Source organism: Tachyglossus aculeatus, chromosome X1, assembly GCF_015852505.1.
Source record: "Tachyglossus aculeatus isolate mTacAcu1 chromosome X1, mTacAcu1.pri, whole genome shotgun sequence".
NCBI classification, from domain to species: Eukaryota; Metazoa; Chordata; class Mammalia; order Monotremata; family Tachyglossidae; genus Tachyglossus; species Tachyglossus aculeatus.
The window spans coordinates 48,384,693-48,411,351 of record NC_052101.1 but is presented as its reverse complement, the minus strand read 5'-3'; the positions used below and the strand labels follow the sequence as shown (position 1 = coordinate 48,411,351).

Sequence of the window (26,659 nt, the reverse complement as noted above, 5' to 3'; positions counted from 1 at the left end):
TTGTGTGACTGTGGGCAAGTTACTTCACTTCTCTGTGCCCCAGTTACCTCATTTGTAAAGTGGGGATTAAGACTGTGAGCCCTGTGGGACAGGGACTTCATCTCACTTGATAAACTTGTATCTTCCTTAGTGTTTAGAACAGTACTGGGCACATAGTAAACACTTAACAATTATTATTATTATTAGCTCTGGCAGTGTCTGGGTGATCTCTAGCAAGTCACTTAACCTTTCAGGGCCTCAATGTCCGCATCTGTAAGGGCTGGGTGAAAAACTGAGATTCTGAGATCCGATTCTGAGCCACACACAGCTGAAGGATTGTGGGTGGGTGGGCATGTACATTTTCCCATGCACTACGTGGGTTTCAAGGAATGAGCTGACATCTAAGCTTAGATTTAGGATTCCTTAACAGGCTCTGGTTCTCTTTTAAAGCTGTTCACATGTTGGTGACAGTCATGGGTTTGGGCATTTCTAGTTAGAGATACTTTTTTTTGGATTATTTTGGCAGTGTGATGCTTTATTTAATGAGAATGAATTGAGCATCCGTAGAGACCCATTGTGTACAGGCTATACCCCCTTTCCAGGGGGCAGTGTGGTCGAGTGGAGAGGCCCTGGGGACAGGGAGACCAGAGACTTGCCTGCTGAATGAGCTCTGTGCTTCTGTTTCATCATCTATAAAATAGGTATAAAATACCTGCTCTTTCTGTGCTTAAACAATGATCCCTGTGTGCGACAGGGACCATGTCTGATCTGATGATCTTGTATCTATCCCAATGCTAAGTGCTTTGGCACTTAGTAAGTGCTCAGTAAATACCATCATCATTAGTGTTGTTAATAGGTTTGGAATGGTTAACCCTTTCGCATATTTGATCAAGGGTAGTAGTAGTAATAGTATTATGTGCTTACTTTTTGCAGAGCACTGTTCTAAGTGATGTTGATGATGATGGTGATGGTCTTTGTTAAGCACTTACTATGTGTTGACCACTGTTCTAAGTGGTGGAGTAGATACAAACCCATGAGGTTGGACATATTCCCTGTCCCTCCAAGGGGCTCACAGTCTGAATCCCCATTTTCTAGATGAGGTAACTGAGGTACAGAGAAGAGAAGTGACTTGCCCAAGGTCACACAGCAGACAAGTGGTGGAACTGGGATTAGAACAAGTGGGAATAAGAGCCCCTAGCCCTTAAAGGCATGGACTCCTTTTAGCAGCAAATATCTGCCAAAATTCAGAGGTAGGAAACACACTTGGATTTACTGCTAGCTAATACTAACTAAAAATAATAATAGTAATAAAAAATCAGAGGAAGCAGTGCAATTAGAGTTTTCTCCAGCCACCTAGGACAGCACCTCTAGCAAGCACCTCCCTTTGAATTTCCCCTTTTAGGAATTCACAAGCTCAGGTTCTGCAAATTCGGAGACGAGCAAAGTTTCGGGCAGTTTGGAAACAAAATATAAATGGGCCGAGTACGGTTTGACATTTACAGAAAAATGGAACACAGATAACACCCTCGGGACTGAGATCACCGTTGAAGACCAGGTAACTGATTTGTTTAAAAGTCAGTATTGATCAGTGATCCGATCTTCATTTTGACTTGAAATGCAGCCGGTTAATTTTTTTTTTCCTTGTTCAGCTTGCCCACGGACTGAAGCTGACCTTTGATTCATCCTTCTCTCCTAACACTGGGTAAGAATTAAGAAATCTAAATTGGCTGAAAGGATGGTGTTTAACTTTTTAATATACAACAAAAAAAATCTCATTAATTTGAACTACACCAGTCTGGACTTTGAGATCATTTTAGATGTGGAATGTGTCCCTGGCTTCATCCTTTTTTCTTTTCTACCGCTGCCACAGAAAGGAGTTGTTTGGTCTCCGCTCTGGTTTGCAAGAGGAGAATGTCCAGAGGTAGCAGGAATTGGGGGTGGGAACGATGAAGAAGAGACCTAGAGCTCTTCCTGTTAACCCAGGGGTCAGTCAAACAGATTTAATTAGAGAAGTAGAATAATAGAGGCCAGAAGAGATTCTGAGAGGTCCACAATAATAATAATAATAATGATTATGTTATTAAGCTCTAGCTATGTGTAGAGCACTTTTCTAAGCGCTGCGTTAGATACAAGCTAATCAGCTCGGACAGGGAGCGCTGGGGTAGATACAAGGTAATCAGCTCGGACACAGTCCCTGTCCCACATGGGGCTCACAGTTTTAATCCCCATTTTCCAGGTGAGGTAACTGAGGCACAGAGAAGGTAAGTGACTTGCCCAAGGTCATACTGCAGACAAGTGGCGGTATAGATGAGACCTCAGGTCCTTCTGACTTCCAGGCCCGTGCTCTCTCCACTAGGCACTCTGCACACAGTAAGCGCTCAATAAATATGATTGATTGATTGATTGATTGGATAAACTCAGCCCACATCAGGCATTGTGTCTAATCCCCTCCCGTGTATTCCCTCCCAGCACTTAGGACAGTACTCTGCACATAGTAAGTGCTTAATAAATGCTATTACTACTACTACATTAGAGAAGCCTTCCTCCCCCACCCCCTCACCCTTTAACGCATTGATTTTGGCTCTAATTCAGACCGGACTTTGCTCCCTGTTGTCCCAATTCATGAAGTTTTATTGTATATGTTCTCTGGGCCGTGTAATAACTGCAGGGTTTAAGGTCTGTGGAATCCAAGAGCTCAGAACGGGCACGATCACCCCCGAGACCTACCCTTGGGGTAACCTGGGAGGTCATCTGCAAACTTGTGATTTATCCCTGCCCCGCTCTCCTCCCGGCCTGTGTTGTTGTTAGACCAAAAGGTAAAGCCGTGAAAGGTAAGCCAGCTGGTGCACTGCTCTGGAACTGCACTGATCGTTTGATCATAGGATTGTTCCAGTAGAGCGAATCTTCAGCCTGAATTCTTTACTTCTGTAAGCAGAGCCGGGATTGGCTGGATATTTCCGTGGCTCTGATTTGACACCGATCTTTCTGCCTTGGCAAACAAGATAAAACAATAGCATCTCATCTTTCCCTTTCCTCCCCTCTCTTTAAAAAAAGCTTTTGCTCTACCGTAGTTTACATTTATTTGCCGGGTAGGCAGTCCCGAGGGGATTTTTCCACTCTGAATTTTAGCTCTTCTGGGCTCAGTGGTTTTATTCTTGGCTTCCTTTGCATGTTGGTGTATCCGTAGGGTGGCTTGTTACCGGGTCATCTGGATTGCCCCAGACTTGTTCCCTGCTTGGCAGAGATTATTAGGTCTGCTTTGGCTTTCAGCTCCCAACTCCAAATTCCACATCTCAGAATCAATCACTTGCTCAATCAGTGATATTTAATGAGCACTGTACTAAGCTCTTGGAACGGTACAGTACAACAGAATTAGCGAAAATGTCCCCTTCCCATATGAGCTTCCAGTCAAGAGGAGGAGATGGACATTCATATGCATAAGTAATTAATTTATAATGTAATTTAAAAATCTGTACATAATTACCATGGGGTTGGGGTGGGGTGAATATCAAATGTCCAAAGATCACAGATCCAAGGGTATAGAAGAGAGAGCAAGCTGAAGAAAAGAGGGCTTATTCGGGGAAGGTCTCTTCGAGTAGATGTGACCTTAATGATGCTTTAAAGGTGGGGAGAGGAGGAGTTTGACATATATGGAGAGGGAGGGAGTTCCAGGCTAGGGAGGAGGATGTGGGAAAGAGGTTGGCCTTGAAATAGACAAGACTGAGGCAAAGTGAGTAAACTAGCACTCGGGGAGTGGAGTGTGCGGGTGCGAGTTGGGCTGTACTAGGATATCAGTGAGGTGAGGTAGGAGGGGGTGAGCTGATTGAGTGCTTTAAATAACAATAAATAATGATGATGACATTTGTTAAGCGCTTACTATGTGCAAAGCACTGTTCTAAGCGCTGGGGAGGATACAAGGTGATCAGGTGGTCCCACGGGGGGCTCAGTCTTCATCCCCATTTTACAGATGAGGTAACTGAGGCACAGAGAAGTCAAGTGACTTGCCCAAAATCACACAGTGGAAGTGACACCCAGGTTCATGGGGACCTGGGAAGGGAAAGCAAAGGCTCTGGAGCGAGTGGGGGAAAATTCAGGGGTCTTCTTGAGGTTCCAACAAACTCAGAAACAGGCACATATGACATCATGCCATTTGACTGAGTGCCCTGAGTAATGCGTGGAATGTCTTCACGCCTCAGTGACCCTTATTCCCCAAGGTCACCAGCAGCCACCTAAAATATTGCCAGTGTGGTTGGAATCAAGCAGAAAAAATAAGATTGGTGGATGTGAGCTAATTCCTCTCTCTACTGTTAGGTGTTTTTTTCCTTTATAACTCAGGCACAGATTTTGGAGGAACACCTCTTGTAAACTTGCATCTTCTGCCAGCCCCACAGATTGAATTATTGCCATCTTTTGTGCCACTTTCCACCTCACACACTGATGAAAAGAAGGGTATTGCACGAGTATTAGGGAAACAGCATGGCCTAGGAGTCAAACGACTTGGGTTTTAATCCTGGCTCTGCCACTTGTCTGCTGTTTGTGGCCTTGGGCAAGTTACCTAACTTCTGTGCCCCGGTTCCCTCATCTGTATAATTGGGATTAAATCCTACTCCCCCCTACTTAGATTGTGAGTCCTGTGTGGGACAGGGACTGTATCCAATCTGATTATTTTATATCTACTCCAGCTCTTAGTACAGTGGCCAGGCAGCAGTATTAAGGTGCTTCACTGGGTCTAATAATAATGAATAGATAATAGATAATAATAATAAAAGGGGAGGTGCTGGAATTTGCAAAAGGAGTATGAGATATTGGTGTGAGAGAGCAAGTTTCCAAATTGGTTATTTGTATGGAAGTGTTTGGACTGAGATTTGAGAAATCCGTTGAACTGTGGAATACTCCTGGGTCTACTTATTACTCAGGTTGCATAGCTAGTGCCAAGTTGCCTAAAGATTAAAATTGAAACTTGAGAGAGGGTTTAAAAAAACATCAGAGAAATGCGTTCTTGAAAATCCAGGGTAGATTTCTGAGAGAGAGGGAGAAGGTAGCTTCTGGGCAGGGAATGTGTCTGCTAGTTCTGTTGCATTATACTCTTCCAAGCACTTAGTACAGTGTTCAGCACACAGTAAGTGTTCGGTAAATACCATTGATTGATTGATTGACTTCTGGATGTAAGATCTAATCGGGAAGTTGGGACACCGGCCACACTTTCTTAGAACAGATGAGCAGAGTGGGTTTTGGTTTTTTTGGGGTTTTTTTTAACGTGGTATTTGTTAAGTGCTTACTATGTGCCAGGCATTGTACTAAGTGCAGGTGTAGATACAAGCTAATCGGGGGGACACAGTCCACACATGGGGCTCACAGTTTCAATCCCAATTTTACAGATGAGGGAACTGAGGCACAGAGAAGTGAAGTGACTTCCCCAGGGTCACACAGCAAACAAGTGGCATGTTGTTAAGAACCTAATAGCTGTGGGGGACTTCACTGCCATTCTTCAGAGGAGTGTTGTTGCTACTGCAACTGCCTCTTCTGCAGGCCTAAAGGACTGTAGCTGAGCTGCCTCTGTTAGCTGAATGAATGGCAGTTGATTGGTTAACAAGAAACCTTAGAGGCCTTTCACCTTCCCCTTTCCTAACATGTGACCGAGCCTTTCACCTAGCCCCATTGCCCACTAGAACTTAAAAGGAAAATCTTGGACTACTCAGAAGAGTGGACTTGTACCTAGGGGCTAATTCCATGAGAATGTTGGGGGTCATCGCCCCCACAGCTTTTAGAGCCGGCCCCCAGCCTCACTTATCCCAGAAATCCCACAGAACCCAGGTGTTTCCAGGCAGCGATGACAAGACTGAAAATGGAGGCTTTTCCAGCCCTATAGCTTTTTAAAGCCTGCCCCTCCTACTCTGTCTGCCCCTCAGTAAAATTCCATCTCCACTCAGGATGATAAGTTGGTGCCAAATTGAACAGTTATGGCATTTATTTGGCATTTCTAAAAGGCAGTAATGATGGTAGATTATAGATTCATTTTTCATCTAGTGGGTGGAGGATATCAGAACTTTGTACTTTAGCATCCTTTAATATCGTTTTCTTTTCTGTGAATTTTCTGGGCCACTCTGTTCCCTCACTATTTCACCCTTCAGCATGTGTCTCCAGTTGGCGCAGTGAGATAAGATGGACTGGCCATGATAAGCACCTTCTGTCCCCTTCCCACCACTAAAAATGAAAGTGCTTTGCTAATGCTACTTTCCATTTCCCTTCTGCTATTGCAAAAGCGGACTGAGGGGGAGTGCCGCAACTTCAGTGAAATCCGAGTCTCAGAAGGGACTTTGCCTGGTACCCCTGGTACTAGACTTTGTGTTCAAGGGAATACTCTAGCAGGGGTATTCTAGGCCAGAAGGAAGCCAGGATAGGCAATAGAGCAGATCAGACGTGCAAGTCTGGACAAGCATTCCAGTCCCAGATGAAGGGAAGAGATTCGAATGACCGCAGCCAAGATAGAAAAGAGTGACAGAGCCACATGGTTCAGATAATTCTCGAAGAAAAATTCAAGCGGTGAATGAATCCCTGCTCGAAATTGCCTCAGCACTAACTTGCGTGCCGGGTGGCAGGTTACTGACATGTTTTCGCCACCATCTGAGGTAGTAAGCAACTGTTCCGTCAGTCTCCATGGTAAATCGGAAAGCTGAAGACTCAAGTTAAGTTGGATAAATCATATGAGCAAAACAGGGAGGCTGATTTCAAAGAGGCCCTGGTAAACTCAAGGAACCAACAGACTGTGACTAGCTGAATCACTCTTCTGCCTGAGCAGAAATTGAGTGCTTTTTTTCTTAAGCACTTAACTGAGAATTAAAGCATACCTAGTGCACTACAGACAATGAAGTCCTTCCAGGGAATGAATTAGCATCACTTTCTATCTTAGTAATATTAGCCTGCAGGTTGAGTTAATGACAGTCACCCCCAGACTCTTGGATTTAGCCTGCACTGTTCAACACTGCGTGCATTTCCAAACATGCTTTCAAATATGCATATCCAAGGAAAGCATTCAGTTCTCCTGACCTGTTCCCAGAAAGTTCTTTCCCGAAACATAAGCTACATCTTCCATAGCAATGAAAGTGTCATAGTTTTTTTTTTCCCCACTCATAAAGGGCATAGCTTTAAATCCTTATTATAGGTCTCTGGAAGGTAAGTTATAGAACCGGAAGATTTCTAACCTTCTACCCTTTAATTAACGGGATCTCCTAAAGATAATTTAGAAGATCTCTGCCTATAGTGAGAACAGCTCTTGTGCTGTGTTCCTTCACCTGGAGGGCTCTGTTATCTTTGGCTGAGAGAGGGGTGAATAAAGGGTGCAGAGCCAGTGCAAGGGCGATGTGGAGGGGATGGGAGAAGAGGAAACCAGGGCTTGGTCAGGGAAGGTCTCTTGGAGAAGATTTAAGGTAGGAGCGAACTGACTGAGTGCTTTAAGGAAATCATTTCAACTTGACCTAGTTGGGAGCATTTGTCTCCCTAGAACTTAGGACAGTGCCCTGCCCATGGTAAACACTGAATCAGTACCATTGATTGAAATGCTTTCTTCAAGCCACACGTCGCATCAGGTAAAAAACTTCTGACCACTGTCTTTCAGGAACTCCATCAGCTCCCCGCTGCTCACTTATCTTGTCTGCCACTTGTCTGCTCCGTGAGGTTGGGCAAGTCACTTAACTTCTCTGTGCCTCTGTTTCCTCATCCTCATCCATGGAGAGTGAGCCCCATATGGGACTGGGACAGTGTCCAACCTGATTATACCCAGTACTTAGAACAGGGCTTTGGTGAATAGTAAGTGCTTGACATGCCATAATTATTTATCAATCAGTGGTACTTATTAAGTGCTCACTATGTGCAGAGCACTGTACTAAACAGACACACTCCTTGCCCACAACAAGCTTACGTTCACAATCTTTGTTCTTAAGCTTACCTATAAATGTGTCATTCAAGTGCTTACTATACAATAATAATAATAATAATTATGGTATTTGTTAAGTGCTTCCCTATTGTGCCAGGCACTGTTCTAAGCACTGGGGTAGATACAAGCAAATCGGTTGGGACACAGGTCCCTATCCTACATGGGGCTCACAGTATCAATCCCCATTTTCTAGATGAGGTAACTGAAGCACAGAAAAATGAAGTGACTTGCTCAGGGTCACACAGTAGAGAAGTGGTGGAGCTGGAATTAGAACCCATGACCTTCTGACTCCCAGGCCCGTTGTATCCACTACACTATGCTGCTTCTCCACAGCATGCCAGGCTCTGTTACAAGTGATACAAGATAATCAGGTCCCACATGGGATGCTCATTCTAGGAGGGAGAAGAGGATGTGGATTCCCATTTTGCAGATGAAGGGACTGAGGTGTACAGAGGAAACTCCTCACTCTCAGCTTCAAGGCTCTCCATCACCTTGCCCCCTCCTACCTCACCTCCCTTCTCTCCTTCTACAGCCCAGCCCGCACCCTCCGCTCCTCTGCCGCTAACCTCCTCACCGTGCCTCGTTCTCCGCCTGCCCGCCGTTCGACCCCTGGCCCACATCCTTCCCTGGCCTGAATGCCTTCCCTCCACACATCGGCCAAGCTAGCTTTTTTCCTCTCCTTCAAAGCCCTACTGAGAGCTCACCTCCTCCAGGAGGTCTTCCCAGACTGACGCCCCCTTTTCCTCTTCCCCCTCCCCATCCCCCCACCTTACCCTCCTTCCCCTCCCCACAGCACCTGTATATATGTTTGTACAGATTTATTACTCTATTTATTTTACTTGTACATATTTACTATTCTATTTATTTTGTTAATGATGTGCTTTAGCTTACTTCTATTATTCTGATGGACTTTACACCTGTCCACGTTTTGTTTTGTTGGCTGTCTCCCCCCTTCTAGACTGTGAGCCCGTTGTTGGGTAGGGGGGACCCGTCTCTGTATGTTGCCAACTTGTACTTCCCAAGCACTTTAGTACAGTGCTCTGCACACAGTAAGCACTCATAAATATGATTTGAATGAATGAATGAATGAAAGACAAATGACTTTCCCAAGGTCACACAGCAGGCAAGTGGCGGAGCCGGGATAGAGCCCATGTCCTCTGACTTCCAGGGACCTGTGTTATTTCACCTAGGCCACATTGCTTCTCTGGTCCAGTAGTGAACAAGCCATTAGTAGTCTTTACTGATTGCCCAATTGCTGTGCAGTGCACTGCCCTGTCTCCCCTGCTAAAACCATAAGCTCCTTGTGGATAAGGACCATGTCTACCTGCACACTTAGCTCCTCTCACACCAATCTATTCACTGTACCTCAATTTCATCTCTCTTGCAGTTAACTCCTTGCTCTTGTCCTCCTCCTGCCTGGAATGCCCTCTCCTTTCATATCTGTAGACCACCACTCTCCCAATCAGTCATATTTATTGAGTGCTTGCTGTGTTCAGAGCACTGTACAAAGCATTGGGAGAGTACAAGACAATCTCTAAAACCATGCTGAAATCCTACCTTCTCCAAAAAGCCTTCCCTGACTGATCTCTCATCTCCCCACCCTATTTGCCCTTCTTCGGGGTCACCTAAGCCCCTGGGCCTATATTCCTTAAGCAGTTTATACTCATGGGTTCTAATGCTGGGCTCCGGCACTTGTCTGCTGGCTAATCTTGGACAACTCAGTTCACTTCTCTGTACCTCAAGCTCCCTCATCTGTAAAATGGGGATTGAGACTGTGACCCCATGTCGGGAAAGGGACTAGAGTCCAACCCGATTTGCCTGTATCCACCCCAGCACTTAGTACAGTGCTTAGAACAGTGCTTAGCACTTAGAACAGTGCTTTGCACATAGTAAGCACTTAATAAATGCCATCATTATTATTATTATTACAGTACCTCACACATAGTAGAGTGCTTAACAAATGCCACAATTCTTATTATTCACCACACCCCCATGCCCCACGTACTCATGTTGTACTTATCTGCTGCTTCCCCCTAACTTTAAGTTTTTTAATATCTGTCTCCCTTACTAACTGTAAACGCTTGTTCACCAGACCCTATTATATTGTATTCTCCCAAGCACATACTCTGCACACCAAGTGCTCAAAAAAAAGTGTCAGTGATTGATAGCGTGGTCTTGGAGAGAATACAATAGGGAATTAGTAGATTTAATGCCTGCCCCTCTAGAGATTACAACCTAAAAATAATAATTATTTTTATGGTATTAGTAAAGTGCTTACTAACGTGCTGGGGTGGATATAAGCAAACCGAATTGGACACAGTCCCTGTCCCATGTGGGGCTCACAGTCTCAGTCCCATTTTACAGATGAGGGGAACTGAGGAAAAGAGAAGTTAAGTGACTTGCCCAAGATCACATAGCACACAAGTGGAGGAGCTGGGATTAGAACCTATGACCTTCTGATTCCCAGGCCCAGGCTCTATCCACTACGTCATGCTGCTTCTCTAGTAGGGGAAGCAGTGGTGCGGGGGCTTCTTTAGGGAGGAGAGAGGAGGAGGAGGAAGAGAGGACAAGAGGAAGTGAACAACTAATTAGGAGCAAAGTGTTGCTGGAATGCTCCCTGTGGCCCTGGCTACCTCTTGGAATCTTAGTCATTTGGCATTCCGGGGGGCGGGGGGAGTGAGGAGGAGGAAATTCCAGGTCTCTCCCCCTCTCTCCCGATCCCTCCCTCTCCCTCTCCCACAGTGGGGCAGTGGTGTCTAGGCAGAAGTGGGTCTGAGCCGGGGGCTGGAATAAGATGGGTGAAGGCTCATTGTGGGCAGGGAATATGTCTGTTTATTTTTGTGTTGTACTCTCCAAGTGCTTAGGTACAGTGCTATGGCACATAGTAAGCGCTCAATAAGTAAGATCAGGGTGGGTGTGTGCAGCAGCCCGGAGAAACAGAGGCCTGGGCTGTGGCACCCTTAGTCGGAGATGAGACCAACTGGGGGCTAGGTCGGGGGGGTAGCGAGGTGGGTTGCTTATGGAGGAACAAAAGCGGGGTAGTGTCGAGTGGAAAGAGCATGGCCGGGGACTCCAGAGGACCTGGGTTTGAGTCCTGGGGCCTGTTGAATGACCTAGGACAAGTCACTTAACTTCTCTGCACCTCAGTTTCTCCATTTGTAAGCCAGTTATGGGCAGGGAATAGGCCCGCCAATTCTCTTGTATTGTGCTCGCTCAAGTGCTTAGTTCAGTGCTCTGCACATAGTAAGCACTCAATAAATACCTTTGATTGGTTGTAAAATGGAAGTAATATGTTTCTCCCTACCATACTGGGATGATGGGGGATAAAAGAATCAATCAGAGGTATTTATTGAGCACTTCCTGTGTGCAGAGCACTGAACTAAGTACTTCGGAGAGTACAGTACAACAGAGTTGGTAGACACGTTCCTTGCCCACATCAAGCTTACAGTCTAGAAGGGAAATCATTGATGTTAAAACACTTCAGAAAAATAAAAAAGCGTCAGACGAATTCAAGGTGCGGCTACTGCTATTGATATCATCCGCTTCCACCATTTTCTTCCTCCCCTTCCCCCCATTATGCTCCTCTTCCTCCCCCTCCTCTCCCTCCGCCTCCTCTCCCTCCTCCTTCACTTGCTCCTCATCTTCCTGAGGGCACAGCTCAGGCCTGTGTATTGCAATCTGCAGTGCTGTGTTGGGAACATGCTAAATGGCCAGAGCAATATGCTGTTGGACACCTGGACGTTGTAAAATCCGAATTATGATCTCTCCCACATAGTTTCAAAAAGGAGTAGTAATAAGCCTGGGGATTTCCCGGTGAAAGAGCTTATATGGAAATATGCCTTTTCAGTAAGACTAAGAGCCAGCTCTGTGTTCTGGAATAGACATCATAGGCAGAAGAATGACCATTATGATCAAGGAGTATTGGTTGTAAAATGGCATCGTCCGTATGATAAACTCCATCCTGTGCTTTACCCTTGGTTTATTATACTTTATATTAATGTCTGTCTCCCCCTCTAGAACTGTAACCTCCTTGTGGACAGGGAATGTGTCCTTCTGTATTGTTGTAGTTGTACTCCTCCCAAGTGCTTAGGTACAGGGCCCTGCACACAGTATAAACACTCAATAAATACTATTGAACAAATGATACTAGAATTATGACTTAAATCATCACTTCAGCCGAACCCAGAAGTGATTTATTTTCTAAAGCCAGAGGAAATTCCGCACTGATGGAAATGATGCAGATTTGAGCAAAAAAATGCTTTGGTGTGTGTTGTATTTATCTTTGTGTTGGTTTGCATTTCATTGTGTATTATTTTTAACTACATATTTTTGGACTTTGTCACTGCAAAACGAATGATCCACCAAGGTACTCTCTTTCACTAGTCATTCAATCCAGCTATTCTTGGGATTCTCAGCTGTGCTCTTTGCAGAAAATATCACTCTTTCAGAGTCATTGCACCCAGGGTTTAAGTGTCCTATGATATATTTCAGATGGTTAAGAATCAAAACCCTCATTCCTGTTTCTTCTCTAGGAAAAAGAATGCCAAGGTTAAGTCCGGATATAAACGGGAAACACATCAACCTGGGCCTGCGACATGGATTTTGACATTGCCGGCCCATCAATACGTGGCGCCCTGGTGTTTGGCTATGACGTTGGTTGGCTGGCTACCAAATGAATTTTTGAGGACCACCAAGTCCCGGAGTTTACCCAGGAGCAATTTTGCTGTTGGCTATAAGACTGATGAGTTCCAACTCCACACTAATGTGTAAGTATGAACGAAGAAGCTGTGTTTACTGTGAACCGTTGAGGGAGCTTGTGGTTCTGATCCGTGAATGATGGAACCTGACTGATCTGTGTCCCCGAAGAGTCCTATTGGCTTCAGCGTGCCTAGTGGCAAGGAGAATGGGCTTAGGAGTCAGAGACTTAGGGTCAAATTCTGCCTCCCCCATTTGTCAGTTTATCTCCTCTGAAAAAAGAAGGATTAAGAGTGTGAGCCCATGTGGGACGTGCACTGTGTCGTTCTTTCATTCATTCATTCATTCATTCAGTCAGTCAGTCAGTCATATTTATTGAGTGGCTTACTGTGTGGCAGGACCATTGTACTAAGGCACTTGGGAAATACAAGTTGGCAACATACAGAGATGATCCCTACCCAACAGCAGGCCTCGTATCTATCCCAGGCTCGTTAGAAACAGTGCCTGTGGAACATAGTAAGTGCTTAAGCATGAGAAGCAGCATAGTGTAGTGGATAGAGCACGGGACTAGGAGTCAGAAGATTATGGATTCGAATCCCAGCTCTGCCACTTGTCTGCTGTGTGACCTTGGGCAAATCACTTCACTTCTCTGGGCCTCAGTTGCCTAATCTGTAAAATGGGGATTGAGCCTGTGAGCCCCATGTGGAACAACCTGACTACCTTGTATCTACCCCAGCACTCAGAACAGTGCTTGGCACATAGTAAGTGCTTAACAAGTACCAGAATTATTATTATTATTATTATTATCGTTATTATAATAATGATGGCATTTGTTATGCGCTTATTATGTGCAAAGCACTAGGGAGAGCTACTATTGCAGAAGTGCCAGGCACTGTAGACAAGCACAACAGCACAACAAAGGACAGGCTCTGGTGGATGGGACTTTGGATCTCTCGCTAGCCTTTTAACTAAATACACAGACACACACACACTGCACTACACATGCACACAGGTGAACTTCCCTTTTGGTGGTGTAGTCTTCGGGTGTGGAAGATAATTGTATATGTAGCTGTTCCTCTCCCAGCCTCTCTTCCCCACCATCCGGGCACTCCCCCCAACCCTCCTTTCTCACTGTGGTAGTCTCTGGGCTAAGAACAGTTACCAGAGTGTTGAGCTGAACTCAGTAGTGGCTTAGTGGATAGAGCACAGCCTTGGGAGTCAGAGGTCATGGGCTCTAATCCCGGCTCTGCCACTTGTCAGCTGTGTGACTTTGGACTAGTCACTTAACTTCTCTGTGCCTCAGTTACCTCATCTGTAAAATGGGGATTAAGACTATAAGCCCTGTGTGGTACAGCCTGATTACTTTGTATCTACCCCAGTGCTTAGAACAGTGCTTGGCACATAGTAAGCGCTTAATAAATACCATCATTATTCTCCCCCCTTCTAGACTGTAATCCCAGTGCGAGCAGGGATTGTCTCTCCTTATTGCTGAATTGTACTTTCCAAGCGCCTAGTACAATGCTCGGCACACAGAGTAAGCGCTCAATAAATACGATTTAATGAATGAATGAATGAACAAACTAGGATTCTTTATTTTCTTCCAGACCGCACATTAAGGATTTCTCCCACTAGAGGGCGCCCAAAACCTATTTTGGGGGTTTTTAAATAATAATAATAGCATTTGTTAAGCACTTACTATGTGCGAAGCACTGTTCTAAGCGCTGGGGGGATACAAGGTGATCAGGCTGTCCCACGTGGGGCTCACAGTCGTATTCCCCATTTTACAGATGCGTGAACTGAGGCTTAGAAAAGTGAAGTTACTTGCCCAAAGTCACACAGCTGACAAGTGGCAGAATCAATCAATCAATCAATCGTATTTATTGAGCGCTTACTGTGTGCAGAGCACTGTACTAAGCACTTGGGAAGTACAAGTTGGCAACATATAGAGACGGTCCCTACCCAACAGTGGGCTCACAGTCTAGAAGGGGGAGACAGAGGACAAAACCAAACATATTAACAAAATAAAATAAATAGAATAGATATGTACAAGTAAAATAAATAAATAAATAGAGTAAGAAGTATGTACAAACATATATACAGGTGCTGTGGGGAAGGAAGGAGGTAAGGCAGGGGGATGGAGGGGGGAGGAGGGGGAGTCGGGATTAGAACCCATGACCTCTGGCCCCCAAACCCATGGTCTTTCCACTGAGCCACACTGTGTTCTGCACATTCATTTACTATTCTATTTTATTTTGTTAATATGTTTTGTTTTGTTGTCTGTCTCCCCCTTCTAGACTGTGAGCCCGCTGTTGGGTAGGGACCATCCCTATATGTTGCCAACTTGTACTTCCCAAGTGCTTAGTACAGTGCTCTGCACACAGTAAGCGCTCAATAAATACGATTGAATGAATGAAGGAATGAATTTTCACAGATATATTTGCAAATTCTTGAAATTCTGAAGAAATTATCATTGTGTGGGGAGGTCTGAATTTTTCTGGCAGTGACATGAGATTAATAGGTTGGACCTAGGGAATAAGGATATGTTGGAAATTTCATTTTAAGAGAGTTTCCATCAATTGCTCCAGATTTGGGAAGACATAGCCCCCCTCCCTTCGCCATCCCATTGCCCCCCACATCCAGGCAAAGTCCTGGTTTTTTAAAATCTTTTCAGTAGAACAGAGAATCTTTTACCCTCGAATCATAGAGGATGCAGTGTTTAGCGTAGTGAATAGAGCATGGGCCTGGGAGTCAGAAGGACCTGGATTCTAATCTCAGTTCTTCCACTTGTCTGCTGTGTGACCTTGGGCAAGTCACTTCATTTTTCTGTGCCTCATTTACCTCATCTGTCAAATGGGGATTAAATTGTGAGCCCCATGTGGGATATGAACTATGTCCAACCTGATTAAAGAAGCAGGTGGCTCAGTGGAAAGAGCACGGGCTTTGGAGTCAGAGGTCATGGGTTCGAATTCTGGCTCCACCAATTGTCAGCTGTGTGACTTTGGGCAAGTTACTTAACTTCTCTGTGCTTCAGTTACCTCATCTGTAAAATGGGGATTAAGACTTTGAGCCTCTCATGGGACAACCTGATCACCCTGTAACCTCCCCAGCACTTAGAACAGTGCTTTGCACAAAGTAAGCACTTAATAAATGCCATTATTATTATTATTATCTTGGATCTGTCCCAGTTCTTAGAACAAAGCCTGGCCCATAGTACGCACTTAACAAATACCATTACAAAGAAAAAGAAGAAATGGGCCTCGGCCTGCCTAGAACTTCCAGTTCCTCATCTGGGAATTCCATTCTGGCCAGCTCTGCTTCCAGCCCTTGCTTACCCCCTTGTGTATTTTGCAAAGGAAAATCACATCAATTAGTTGAAAAAACTTTAGTTGGGGAAGGAGCCAGGAGAAAGAAGGGATCCTGCATGGCGCAGTGGATAGAACACAGGCCTGGGAGTCCAAAGGTTATGGGTTCTAATCCCGGCTCCGCCCCTTGTCTTCTGTATGACCTTGGGCAAGTGACTTCTCTGGGCCTCAGTAACCTCAGCTGTAATATGGGGATTGAGACTGTGAGCTCCACATGGGACAGAGATTTGTGTTCGGTATCCACCCCAGTGCTTAGTACAATGCCTAGCACATAATAAGTGCTTAACAAATGCCATAATTATTATTATTATCCTGTCGAATTTCTGAATGGCCCACTTGCAGAAGCTCAGCATAAATATGAATATTCAGAACTCCCAGGATCTTCCCTGCCCGCTGAGGCCCTCTTGCAGGGCTTTTCCCAGCAGTGGTTGGTCAGCCCTGTAATGGTTGGAACTTCATCCCACATGATCCTTGGTTACAGGAATGACGGCACAGAGTTCGGAGGCTCCATCTATCAGAAGGTGAATAAGAACCTGGAGACGGCTGTCAACCTGGCGTGGACTGCCGGGAACAGCAACACCCGCTTCGGGATCGCGGCCAAATATCAGCTGGACCCCGATGCTTCCTTCTCGGTGAGTGGATCTGGGCCCATCATGGTGTCTGCAGGCGGGGGATCCAACCGGGGGTGTCCTTTTGGAAACCCCTTGCGGCAACGACAAGATGGTGGCTGTAGAAAAGTCCGTGCGTCCCCTGGGTTCCTGTCCCTCATCCTTCGCCGTCCTCCTCTTGGGCTCCCAGATACGCTGGGAATTGAATTTGGGAGGCAGAAGTCAGCACTTGGGAGCTCTGAGCACTGCCAGCAAACACACCACTCAGGTGCAGGACCCCTATCCCTCACGAGGCTCACAGTCTAAGAAGTGTTGAGCTGTTGAGTAGAATGGCCTTGTGACCAGAGCCCTGGACTAAGAGCCAGGGGACCTGGGTTCTAATCTCGGCTCCCCCATTGGCCTGCTGTGTGACATTGGGCAAGTCACTTAACGTCTCTGGGCTTCAGTTTCCTCATGTGTAGAATGAGGTTGAAATGCTGGTTTTCTCTGTCCCTTAGACTTTGAGTCTCATGTGGGACTGATTGTATTATGTCACCCTTAGCACAGTGCTTGGCACACAGTCTAACAAGTACCTCAATTATGAGTATTATTATTATTCCCTGTAGACTGAGAGCTCATTGTGGGCATGGAGTGTGTCTCCCAACTCTGTGTATTGTACTCTCCCAAGCACTTAATACAGTGCTCTGCATACCGTAAGCGCTCAATAAATACCGTTGATGGACTGATTGATTATTAAGTGGAGGAGCAGGCATTATATTTTCCAGATGAGGAGACAGAGGCCCAGGGAGGGTAAGCGATTTGCCCAAGATCACCCATCAAAGTCAGTGGCCGAGTCCTGCGGTTTTTCCACCAGGGTGCATGTCCTGCAGAGGAGCTGAAGCCCTCCTTTTCCTTGATGTGGTAGTTCTTGGACTGCAACATAGGTGCTTGGGCAAACTTTCCTTTTCCATTGGGGCCAGCTGAGCTCCCTGCAAGCCACAACCCTTTTGTGACATGAAGTGAGTGGGGAAGGTCGTCATCTTCTACAGCCCAAGACTTCCTATTCCAGTTGAGCTCCTGGCATCTCGGTCTCCTCTCCATCCCGCCCCCGGTTGGATTCCAGCTCGACGCCGTGCCTCAGTGGGGCTTGGGTGCCATCCAGCGCTTAGTACAGTGTCTGGCACATAGTAAGCCCTTAACAAATACCATAATTATTATTATGAATTCATTTCCCTTTGCCAGGCAGCCTGTTAGAAGGCTCTCTCTGTGCCAGTTTAAACAACAGTTCCATCCTGGGGCTCAGAGGCACATCTCTAGCCAGATAGCTGGTTCTGGCTCCCATCATTCATTAATTCAGTTGTATTTATTGAGTGCTTACCATGTGCAAAGCACTGTACTAAGTGCTGGGAGAGTAGACTACAACAAAAACACACATTCCCTGCCCACAATGAGCTCACAGTCTAGAGGGGGTGACAGATATTAATATACATATGCATAAATAAATAAATGAATAAAGAAATAAATTATAGGCCTATACATAGCCATCCTCTATACTGCAAGCTCGTTGTGGGCAGGGAACATGTCTACCAACTCTGTTGTATTATGCGGTGCTCCTCTGCACACAGTAAGTGCTCAATAGATACCATTAATTTATTTTCAGGAATGAAAGTACACGAGGAATGCTTGTTTTGTCCTATGGTTTCTTTACGAGTTAAATGCAGAGTTTAGAAACATGAAAGAGAAGTAGCATGGCCTAGCGGGTAGAACATGGGCCTGGGAGACAGAAGAACCTGGGTTCTAATCCTGGCTCTGCTACTTGTCTGCTGTGTGACCTCGGGAAGTTACTTTCACTTCTCTGTTTCCTCTTTGTGAGGATTAAGACTGTGAGTCCCATGTGGGACATGGACTGTGTCCAACCTGATTAGTTAATCAATCTGTCCGATCGGTATTTATTGAGCACTTACTGTGTGCCAGGTACTGTACTAAGTGCTTGGGAGAGTACAATATAACAATAAACGGATGCATTTCCGCCCACAACGAGCTTACAGTCTAGAGGACTGATTAGCTGCCTAGTATAGCTGCCTTTTAGACTGTGAGCCCACTGTTGGGTAGGGACTGTCTCTATATGTTGCCAACTTGGACTTCCCAAGCACTTAGTACAGTGCTCTGCGTACAGTAAAGTGCTCAATAGAATACGATTGATGTGACTGATTGATAGTATAGTGCCTGATGCATAGTAAGCTCTTAACAAATACCTTTTTTTTTAAAAAAAGAAGAAGCCATTTGAAAGTGTGCTTTTGGCGAACATGCTTCCCCCCTCTACCTCCCCTCCCTACCCCTCTTCCTCAGTGATTTGGATCTGGGTGTCTTTAGAGAAGCAGTGCGGGCTCAGTGGACGAGCATGGGCTTTGGGAGTCAGAGGGCATGGGTTCAAATCCTGGCCCCGCCCAATTGTCAGCTGTGTGACTTTGGGCAAGTCACTTAACTTTTCGGTGCCTCAGTTACCTCATCTGTAAAATGGTGTGAGCCCCCCATGGGACAACCTGATCACCTTGTAACCTCCCCAACACTTAGGACAGTGCTTTGCACATAGTAAGCACTTAATAAATACCATTATTATTATTATTATTATTATTATTTAGTTCTTTAGTGAATCCATTAGGACACTGAGGCAACATCTCGGGAGCAAGTTTTGGAATTGGTGGATGGTAAGAGAAGACCCCCGGCTGGCTTTGGCCATCGTCAGTGCGCAACCTGAGTATTTCATGTGTGTTGATTTGCTGTTGTTTCTGTGTTTTTTGTTTGCCATAGGCAAAAGGTGAACAACTCCAGGCCTGATTGGTTTAGGGGATACACTCAGACTCTAAAGCCAGGTAAGGCCTTCCTCGAGAAGAGGATTTGTCCTTTGGGATCTCTTTTGTGGGCATAATTTCTGCAGTTCTGGATTGGCTAAGTTGCTGATCAGCCAGACGGTTGTGTTGAGCAACTACTGGGGAGTGCAAAGCACTGTACTAAGCGCTTGGAGAAGAGTGCTTGCATTCTCTGCCCTTAAGGAGCTCACAGTCTAATGAAATCTTGACTGTAAGCTTGTAGGCGGGCAGCGGAACGTGGCTGCCAACTCTGTTGAATTGTACTCTTCCAAACACTTAGTACATTGCTACTGCACACAAGTAAGTCCTCAATGAATACCATAGATTGACTGATTAATGACAACCCCCTTAATAGTAGGTGAGGAAATGGAGTTTGAAAGAGATGTATTGACTGTAATTTTCTACAGTGAACACTGTAAGCTCCTTTTGGGCAAAGACCTTGTGTCCCAACTATTGTAGTGCACTCTTCCAAGCACTTATGTCAGTGCTTTCCACAAAGCAAGCACTTTCTTTTTTATAGAATTTGTTTTAGCACTTACTATGTGCCAAGCACGGTACTGAGCACTGGGGTAAATAAAAGACAATCAGGTCCCACATGGCATTTACAGTCTAAGTAGAAGGGAGAACTGGAATAGAATTCCCATTTTGCAGATAAGGAAACTGAGGAACAGAGAAGTTGTGACTTGCCCAGGGTCACACAGCAGACAGGTAGCTGAGTAGGGATTAGAACTCAAGTCCTTCTAATTCCCAGGCCCATGCCCTACCCACTAAGCCCTGCCACTTCTCTCAGTGAATACCACTGACTGAGTTGATTTGATTGATTAGTGGATGACTTGAAGGTCTTTTGTGGAGAATTAGGCAGTGGAGGAGGCTCTGTCTGTGTGGGGGGCCAAGAGGGGATGGCACCTTATAGGCAAGAACCGATCTTTGGGGAGCCGCCCGCTAGTTAGTTCCGTGTCCAAGCTCGCCTCACTCAGTCAGTCCTATTTATTGAGCGCTTATTTGTGTACAGAGCACTGTACTAAGTGCTTGGGAGAGTATAACACAACAATAACTTGTACTTCCCAAGCACTTAGTACAGGGCTCTGCACACAGTAAGCGCTCAATAAATACAATTGAATGAATAAACAGACACATTCGCTGCCCACAATGAGTTTACAGTCTAGAGGGGGAGATAGGCATTAATATAAATAAATAAATTACAGATATGTACATAAGTGCTGTGGAGCTGGAAGGGAGGATGAATAAAGAGAGCAACTCAGGACGACACAGAAGGGAGTTGAAGAAGAGGAAAGGAGGGCATAGTCAGGGAAGGCCTCTTGGAGGAGATGTGCCTTGAATAAGGCTTTGAAGGTGGGGAGAGTCATAGTGTGCCACAGGACATCTGCACATGTGCCTGATTGAAAGACAGCATTGGGGTCTTTTCTACACCCTAGCCCCAGTCCTCCAGAAGCTCCTCAAGCATTGGAACTCTGCCTTTTACCAGCATTGTACTTTTCTAAGTCCTTAATACCATGCTCTGCACACAGTAAGCGCTCAGAATCGATTGTTTTCTCAGGGAGGGTAGCAGGCTACTGGCTACCTGGCAGAGTGAGAAGTGTGGGGCTCAGCAGCCCTGGTATCCCTCAGCCTAGCTAGTAGTGATAATGATAAAGATAATGCTATCAGTCAGGCACAAAATTTGCTAGAACAGAGTGAAGTCATAATCTCACAATTTCCTTGGCTGTATGACCTCAGCCTTTCAGTTTTTCCAGGCTGGCTTGTTTAAAGTTCCACTCTTGGCTCTCAGGGATGCTAGCAGGCTGGGTCAGAGGTAAATGTCGAGAAGGGTTTTAATCCCTCCATAGATTTGTCTGGGACGGATGGCCCGTGTGATTCAATTTGGTGGCCTGTAACTTAGGCTTCAGAGTTAGAAAGTGAACTTTTCCTCTGGAAAAATCTCCCCTCTCCCCCAATTCTATGACTCCAGTGGCCATTTCGAGTCATCCTGCCACTTCCATTGTGCTTCCGAATTCCGAGTGACTGGCAAAGATGCTTCTGTTTGTCAGTAGTTGACTTTTGTCTTTTTTTACTCTCTCTTTCTCCATCCCAAACTGTCCACTCGGCAGGCATCAAGCTGACGTTGTCCGCTCTGCTGGACGGCAAGAATGTGAATGCCGGGGGCCACAAGCTCGGTCTAGGACTGGAATTTCAAGCCTAAGCAGCATTGTACGATCCCCCAATTTTAAACTATTTTGCAGCATAGCTACCTTCAGAATCTAGTGTACCTTTCAATGTCTTATGTCTGGGATGCGAGTATTGCTATGTATCGATCATGTTCAACTTCCAGGTTAAAGATGGCTTGGCTTTAAAGTGTTACCACCCTTCAAGAGGTAGAGAGGGAAGAGAATGCCGCTGCCCCTCACAGGCGATAGTTGCCAGAATTATGTAGAGAGGAAGGAGGTGTGGGTCATGGGGTGTTTTGTTTTTGGGTTTTTTTGTATTTTTTTGATAAATGTGGCACAGAAATCACAACTTCCTGAGAATCACTGCCCTTTCGGAAGAAACCTAATAGCCGGGCTTTGATCCAGGCCCTCACCAAAGTGTCCCTAAAGGATACTCACCCCGGACACAGTCGCACTGTCTAATCCTAACAAGAGCCAAGTCCCGATCTGTGGAAGAGGGTGAACTCTTGTGTCTGTTAACTTTGTGGTGAAACCCTCATGACCCGTTTCCACTGTGTTGTTACCTCTGTGACACCTGCCGCCATTCACAGCCGGCAAGGTCTGGGGTTCCCCGTTCTGATGTGGGTGTGGAGGTTCATTGCGACTGAACCAGTGTTACAGCACCGAATTCCCGTATCGTGCCGTGGTCCCTTTCTCTGACGCCAAATTCCGAGAAGCTTCTGAGGCAGGGTCAGAAGCTGGGAGAAGTCTGTGTCACTGGAATCTCATAGTGGCAGATCACATAGAGTTTCGGTTGGGTTTTCTGTTGTGCTCCCACACGATCTCTCTTTTTTTTTTTTTAGCAAATGAATTTGGTACATTTTAGAGTCTTCCATTTTGTGTGGAATTAGCCCCCGAGATGCTGTACTTAACATCACTTAAAAAAATAAAACTTGAATAAACTATCGAATTCACCATTCATTCTCCAGTTGTCATCTTTGATCGAATGCTAAAAATGTGTCAGATGAACACAGATTTAGCATTTTAATTGATCTTATCACCCACAGCAGATGTTAGTGCACAATCCGAAAAGTAAATTGGGGAAAAGCTTTTTATTTTTTATGAATTTTGAGGGTAGGCCGTCCAACCTCTGGAAGAGCCAATGCGAACTAAGTGTAGACTTGCAGAATGTGCTTTTGGGAGCTGCCGGTCTTGGGAATGTCACTGAAATAGAATATTCATTGCTGCCTTATCTGGGTTATGAAAAGCTTTATCCAGGTCCAAAAGAACCTCCTCTCCATTGTGCTTAAATGAAGGTTTTCTGGTTAGTTTGGGCAAATCACTGGGATGCTGCTGAGGACAGCATAAATGTGACAAGGAAAAAAAGGCAACTTTCGTGGAACTAGGGTTCCAGCTTTGCATTTCAAGCCAGGGATAAACTTGGGGTGGGACTGACTGCCAGGAGTCTGGGTTAGGGGAGAAATGTGAGCACCACTCATACTTGGGCCAGACAGGTGAAGACACAGACACAGAGGGTCAGGGAGAAGCAGCATGGCTCAGTGGAAAGAGCCCAGGCTTGGGAGTCAGAGGTCATGGGTTCATTCATTCATTCAATCGTATTTATTGAGTGCTTACAGTGTGCACAGCACTGTACTAAGCGCTTGGGAAATACAAATCAGCAACATACGGAGATGGTCCCTACCCAACAATGGGCTCACAGTCTAGATCGGGGAGACACAACAAAACAAACCATCATTAATTTATCACAAAGTAGACATGTGGCGGAGCCGGGATTCGAACCCATGCCCTGTGACTCCCAAGCCCGGGCTCTTTCCACTGAGCCACGCTGCTTCTTGTAATACAGTGCTCGGCACGCAGTAAGCGCTCAGTAAACACAAGCGAATGAATGAACACAAATCCTGAGCCCCTGTAGATGCTCAGCTATACATTATTTATATCCTGATTCCATTACATACACATGTTTTTATGTTCTTATCCCTCATCAGAGAGTCAGCTTCTTGTGGGAAGGGACTGTGTCCGGTGATGTCAATCGGTGGGATTTACTGAGTTGTGTGACTTTGGGCAAGTCACTTCACTTCTCTGGGCCTCAGTTCCCTCATCTGTAAAATGGGGATGAAGACTGTGAGCCCCCGTGGGACAACCTCATCACCTTGTATCCTCCCCAGCGCTTCGAACAGTGATTTGCCCATAGTAAGCACTTAACGAATGCCATTATTATTATTATTTGCATCCATGGGCACATACAGAAGCAGAGAGGTGGACTCGGAGACACATACACACAGAGGGCCAGAGGTGGACATGCAGACACAGAGTCAGGGAGGTGGTCTGGTAGATGCACATGCAGACAAGTACATACATAGGGCCAGACAGGTGGACATGTAGATGCACACACATAGAGGCAGGCACATCATTATCACTGATGGTATTTTAATGCTCAACTATGGGCAGGGCACTGTACTAAGCACTTGGGTGACTACAATACAACAGTCAGTGGAAACATTCCCTGCCCACAGTGAGCTTTCAGTCTAGAGAGGGAGACAGACATTAATGCAAATAAATAATTTCTAATATCTAATTTGTAGTGATGTACATAAGTGCTAAGGGGCTGAGAGCAGGACCAGTATCAAATGCTCTAAGGTCATCGATCCAAGTGCACACACATGTACACATACAGGGCCAGAAAGATACAAATGCAGACACCTAGGGACAGGGGAGTGGATACTTATGCGCAGGACAGGCCCACTCCAGGTGAAGCACCCAGAAAGCAGTTGGGTCTTGGTGAGATACTAAGGTACGAAGAATGTGTGGCAAGTGGTCTTGGAGGCATTAGGGTGGAGGTGACGCTAATGGCTTTGCCTCAAACCCCAAATCTTTGTGGGAGATGACTCCTGCTTCCCCCTGAAGTTGGTGTCCCCTGAGGGAGCCATAAAGAACCAGAGAAACCTAGATAATAATAATAATTGTGGTATTTAAGTGCTTACTATGTGCCAGCCACTGTTCCAAGCGCTGGGGTAGGTACAAGGTAATAGGATTGGACACAGTCCCCATCCCACATAGGGCACACAGTCTTAATCCCCTTTTTACAGTTGAGGGAACTGAGGCACAGAGAAGCGAAGTGGCTTGTGCAAGATCACACAGCAGACAAGTGGTGGGGCCAGGATTAGAACCCATGACCTTCTGACTCCCGGGCCTGTGCTCTATCCACTAGGCCATGATCTAAGCGGTGCCCCTTGAAAGACCTGACACACGAGATCATACAGTGCCCTGCACACAGTAAGCGCTCAATAAATATGATTGAATGAAAAGGGCCCAAAGAATCACCTCCCCAGGGATTGCAAGCCTCGATAGCTATGAGCCTGTCGTTAAATCAATCAATCGTATTTATTGAGTGCTTACTGTGTGCAGAGCACTGTACTAAGCGCTTAAATGGCTGTGCAATGTCCTGTCCAAGAGAGCGCTTGCCCTATGTCTAAACTGTGAGCTCGTTGTGGGTAGGGAATGTTTCTGTTGTTACATTGTACTCTCCCAAGTGCTCAGTTCAGTGCTTTGCACACAGTAAGCACTCAATAAAAACGATTGAATGGATGAATGCTCTCATGGGCAGCCCTTTCCTGGCGCGGGGACTGGACACTGACATGCTTGTGACGACTTCTGTGCTAGGTTGGCATGACTGAATCGCAGTGGATTCACACGTGCCATTTTTCAGGAATAAGGTGAGCTTACCCAAACATTGAGTGTTTCCATGGGGAGACCCTTCACCCACACCCCACACCCCATATTTAAGAGCCTCTGTGTTCCCCTCGTGGGTCCTTAGGAACACAGGTGTCATTGCTGAGCTGCAGGGACCAGAGGTTGGAGTCGAGGCTGGAGAAGAGGCTGGGGAAGCGGAAGCTGAGGCTGGGGAGGCTGGGGAGGTGGGAGCCAAGGCAGGGGAGGCTGGATTCTTGAAAAAAAAAATATTGGATGTAAGGGCATCCCATGCTACAGCAGTACCAGGCAGGGTGTAGACAGCTGGAAACCAGAGCATCGCCACTGTTTAAAATCAGGAGAAAGGACACTAAAACAATCTTTATCAATGAATGTGGGGTAATCCTGGAGAGCCAAGGAATCTAGTGATAGGGACAGATCTTGAGCTTTTAAACTCCCTTTCCCTCCCTCCCAGGAATTTATTAGGGTTTTTAGCTATAGCAATAAAGACAAGTGAATTTTTATGGGGAATAAATGTGATATTTTTGAAGAAGTATATTCTGGTGGACAGAAGAATTGTATAGTAAACACTATTAAAAAAAGAAACTGGTTTGCTGCTAAAGAAAACTAAAACTAGATGTCACCATAGAGAACTTATATTTCCAGCCACAAAAACCTCCCTCCTCCTCCCCAAAAAACCTTTTCATTGGAGTCTCAAGTTCAGACTATTGGTCCAAAATGAGTATTTGCATCTGAATTGATGAAACTAGCATTTCAAGTTGACTGTGAAGGTGCCCTGTATTAGCCCTGGGGCTCACTTTGTTGTATTGGCCTTGCATGTGTTCAATGCATTTTCAGATATGTTGCAGTTTTCTGAAACATGCCATGATTCAGACTTTCCCACTTTGGGCCATTTAAGGGATAAAGCCACCCTGATGCAACCCCTCACTTCTGCCAGAACCAATGTCTTCACTCTGTGTTGGACCAAAATCGACGGCCAGAAATAGGGAAGGTTCTAGTGACATAGCATGCCTGGATACTACATGACGAGGTGTCAGAAGAAATAGTTGAGTGCCTGCTTGCGGCATTAGCCACCGTCAATCAGTCGATCAATCATAGCTATTGAGTGCTAATTATGTGCACAGCTCTGTACTAAACACTTGAGAGAATACAGTACAAATTATCACTGGTATTTATTGAGTTCGTTACAGTGTGCAGAGCACAGCACCATACTAAACGTTTGGGAGAGGACAAAAGAGTTGGTAGACACTATTTCTGGCCCCTCAAAGAACTTGCTTTTAGACATTAAAAAATAAATTATAATTAGGGAAAGATCAGAGTATCAGGATATGAAAATTGTGTTGTAGGGGTTGGGTGAGTT

The 26,659-nt window shown here is 45.6% G+C and overlaps 1 protein-coding gene across 1 annotated transcript in view; it reads left to right on the top strand.

Annotated features, from left to right (window-relative positions):
* Positions 1-22,551, top strand: part of VDAC1 (voltage dependent anion channel 1) — a 53,467-nt gene extending 30,916 nt beyond the window's left edge. Inside the window, 9 exon segments of the mRNA XM_038772097.1 lie at positions 1,382-1,534; positions 1,629-1,681; positions 12,445-12,499; positions 12,502-12,562; positions 12,565-12,593; positions 12,596-12,678; positions 16,451-16,627; positions 19,404-19,429; positions 21,535-22,551. Coding sequence (XP_038628025.1) covers positions 1,382-1,534; positions 1,629-1,681; positions 12,445-12,499; positions 12,502-12,562; positions 12,565-12,593; positions 12,596-12,678; positions 16,451-16,627; positions 19,404-19,429; positions 21,535-21,626 — 729 coding nt within the window. The 3' untranslated portion in view covers positions 21,627-22,551.
* Positions 22,552-26,659: the final 4,108 nt, after the last annotated feature.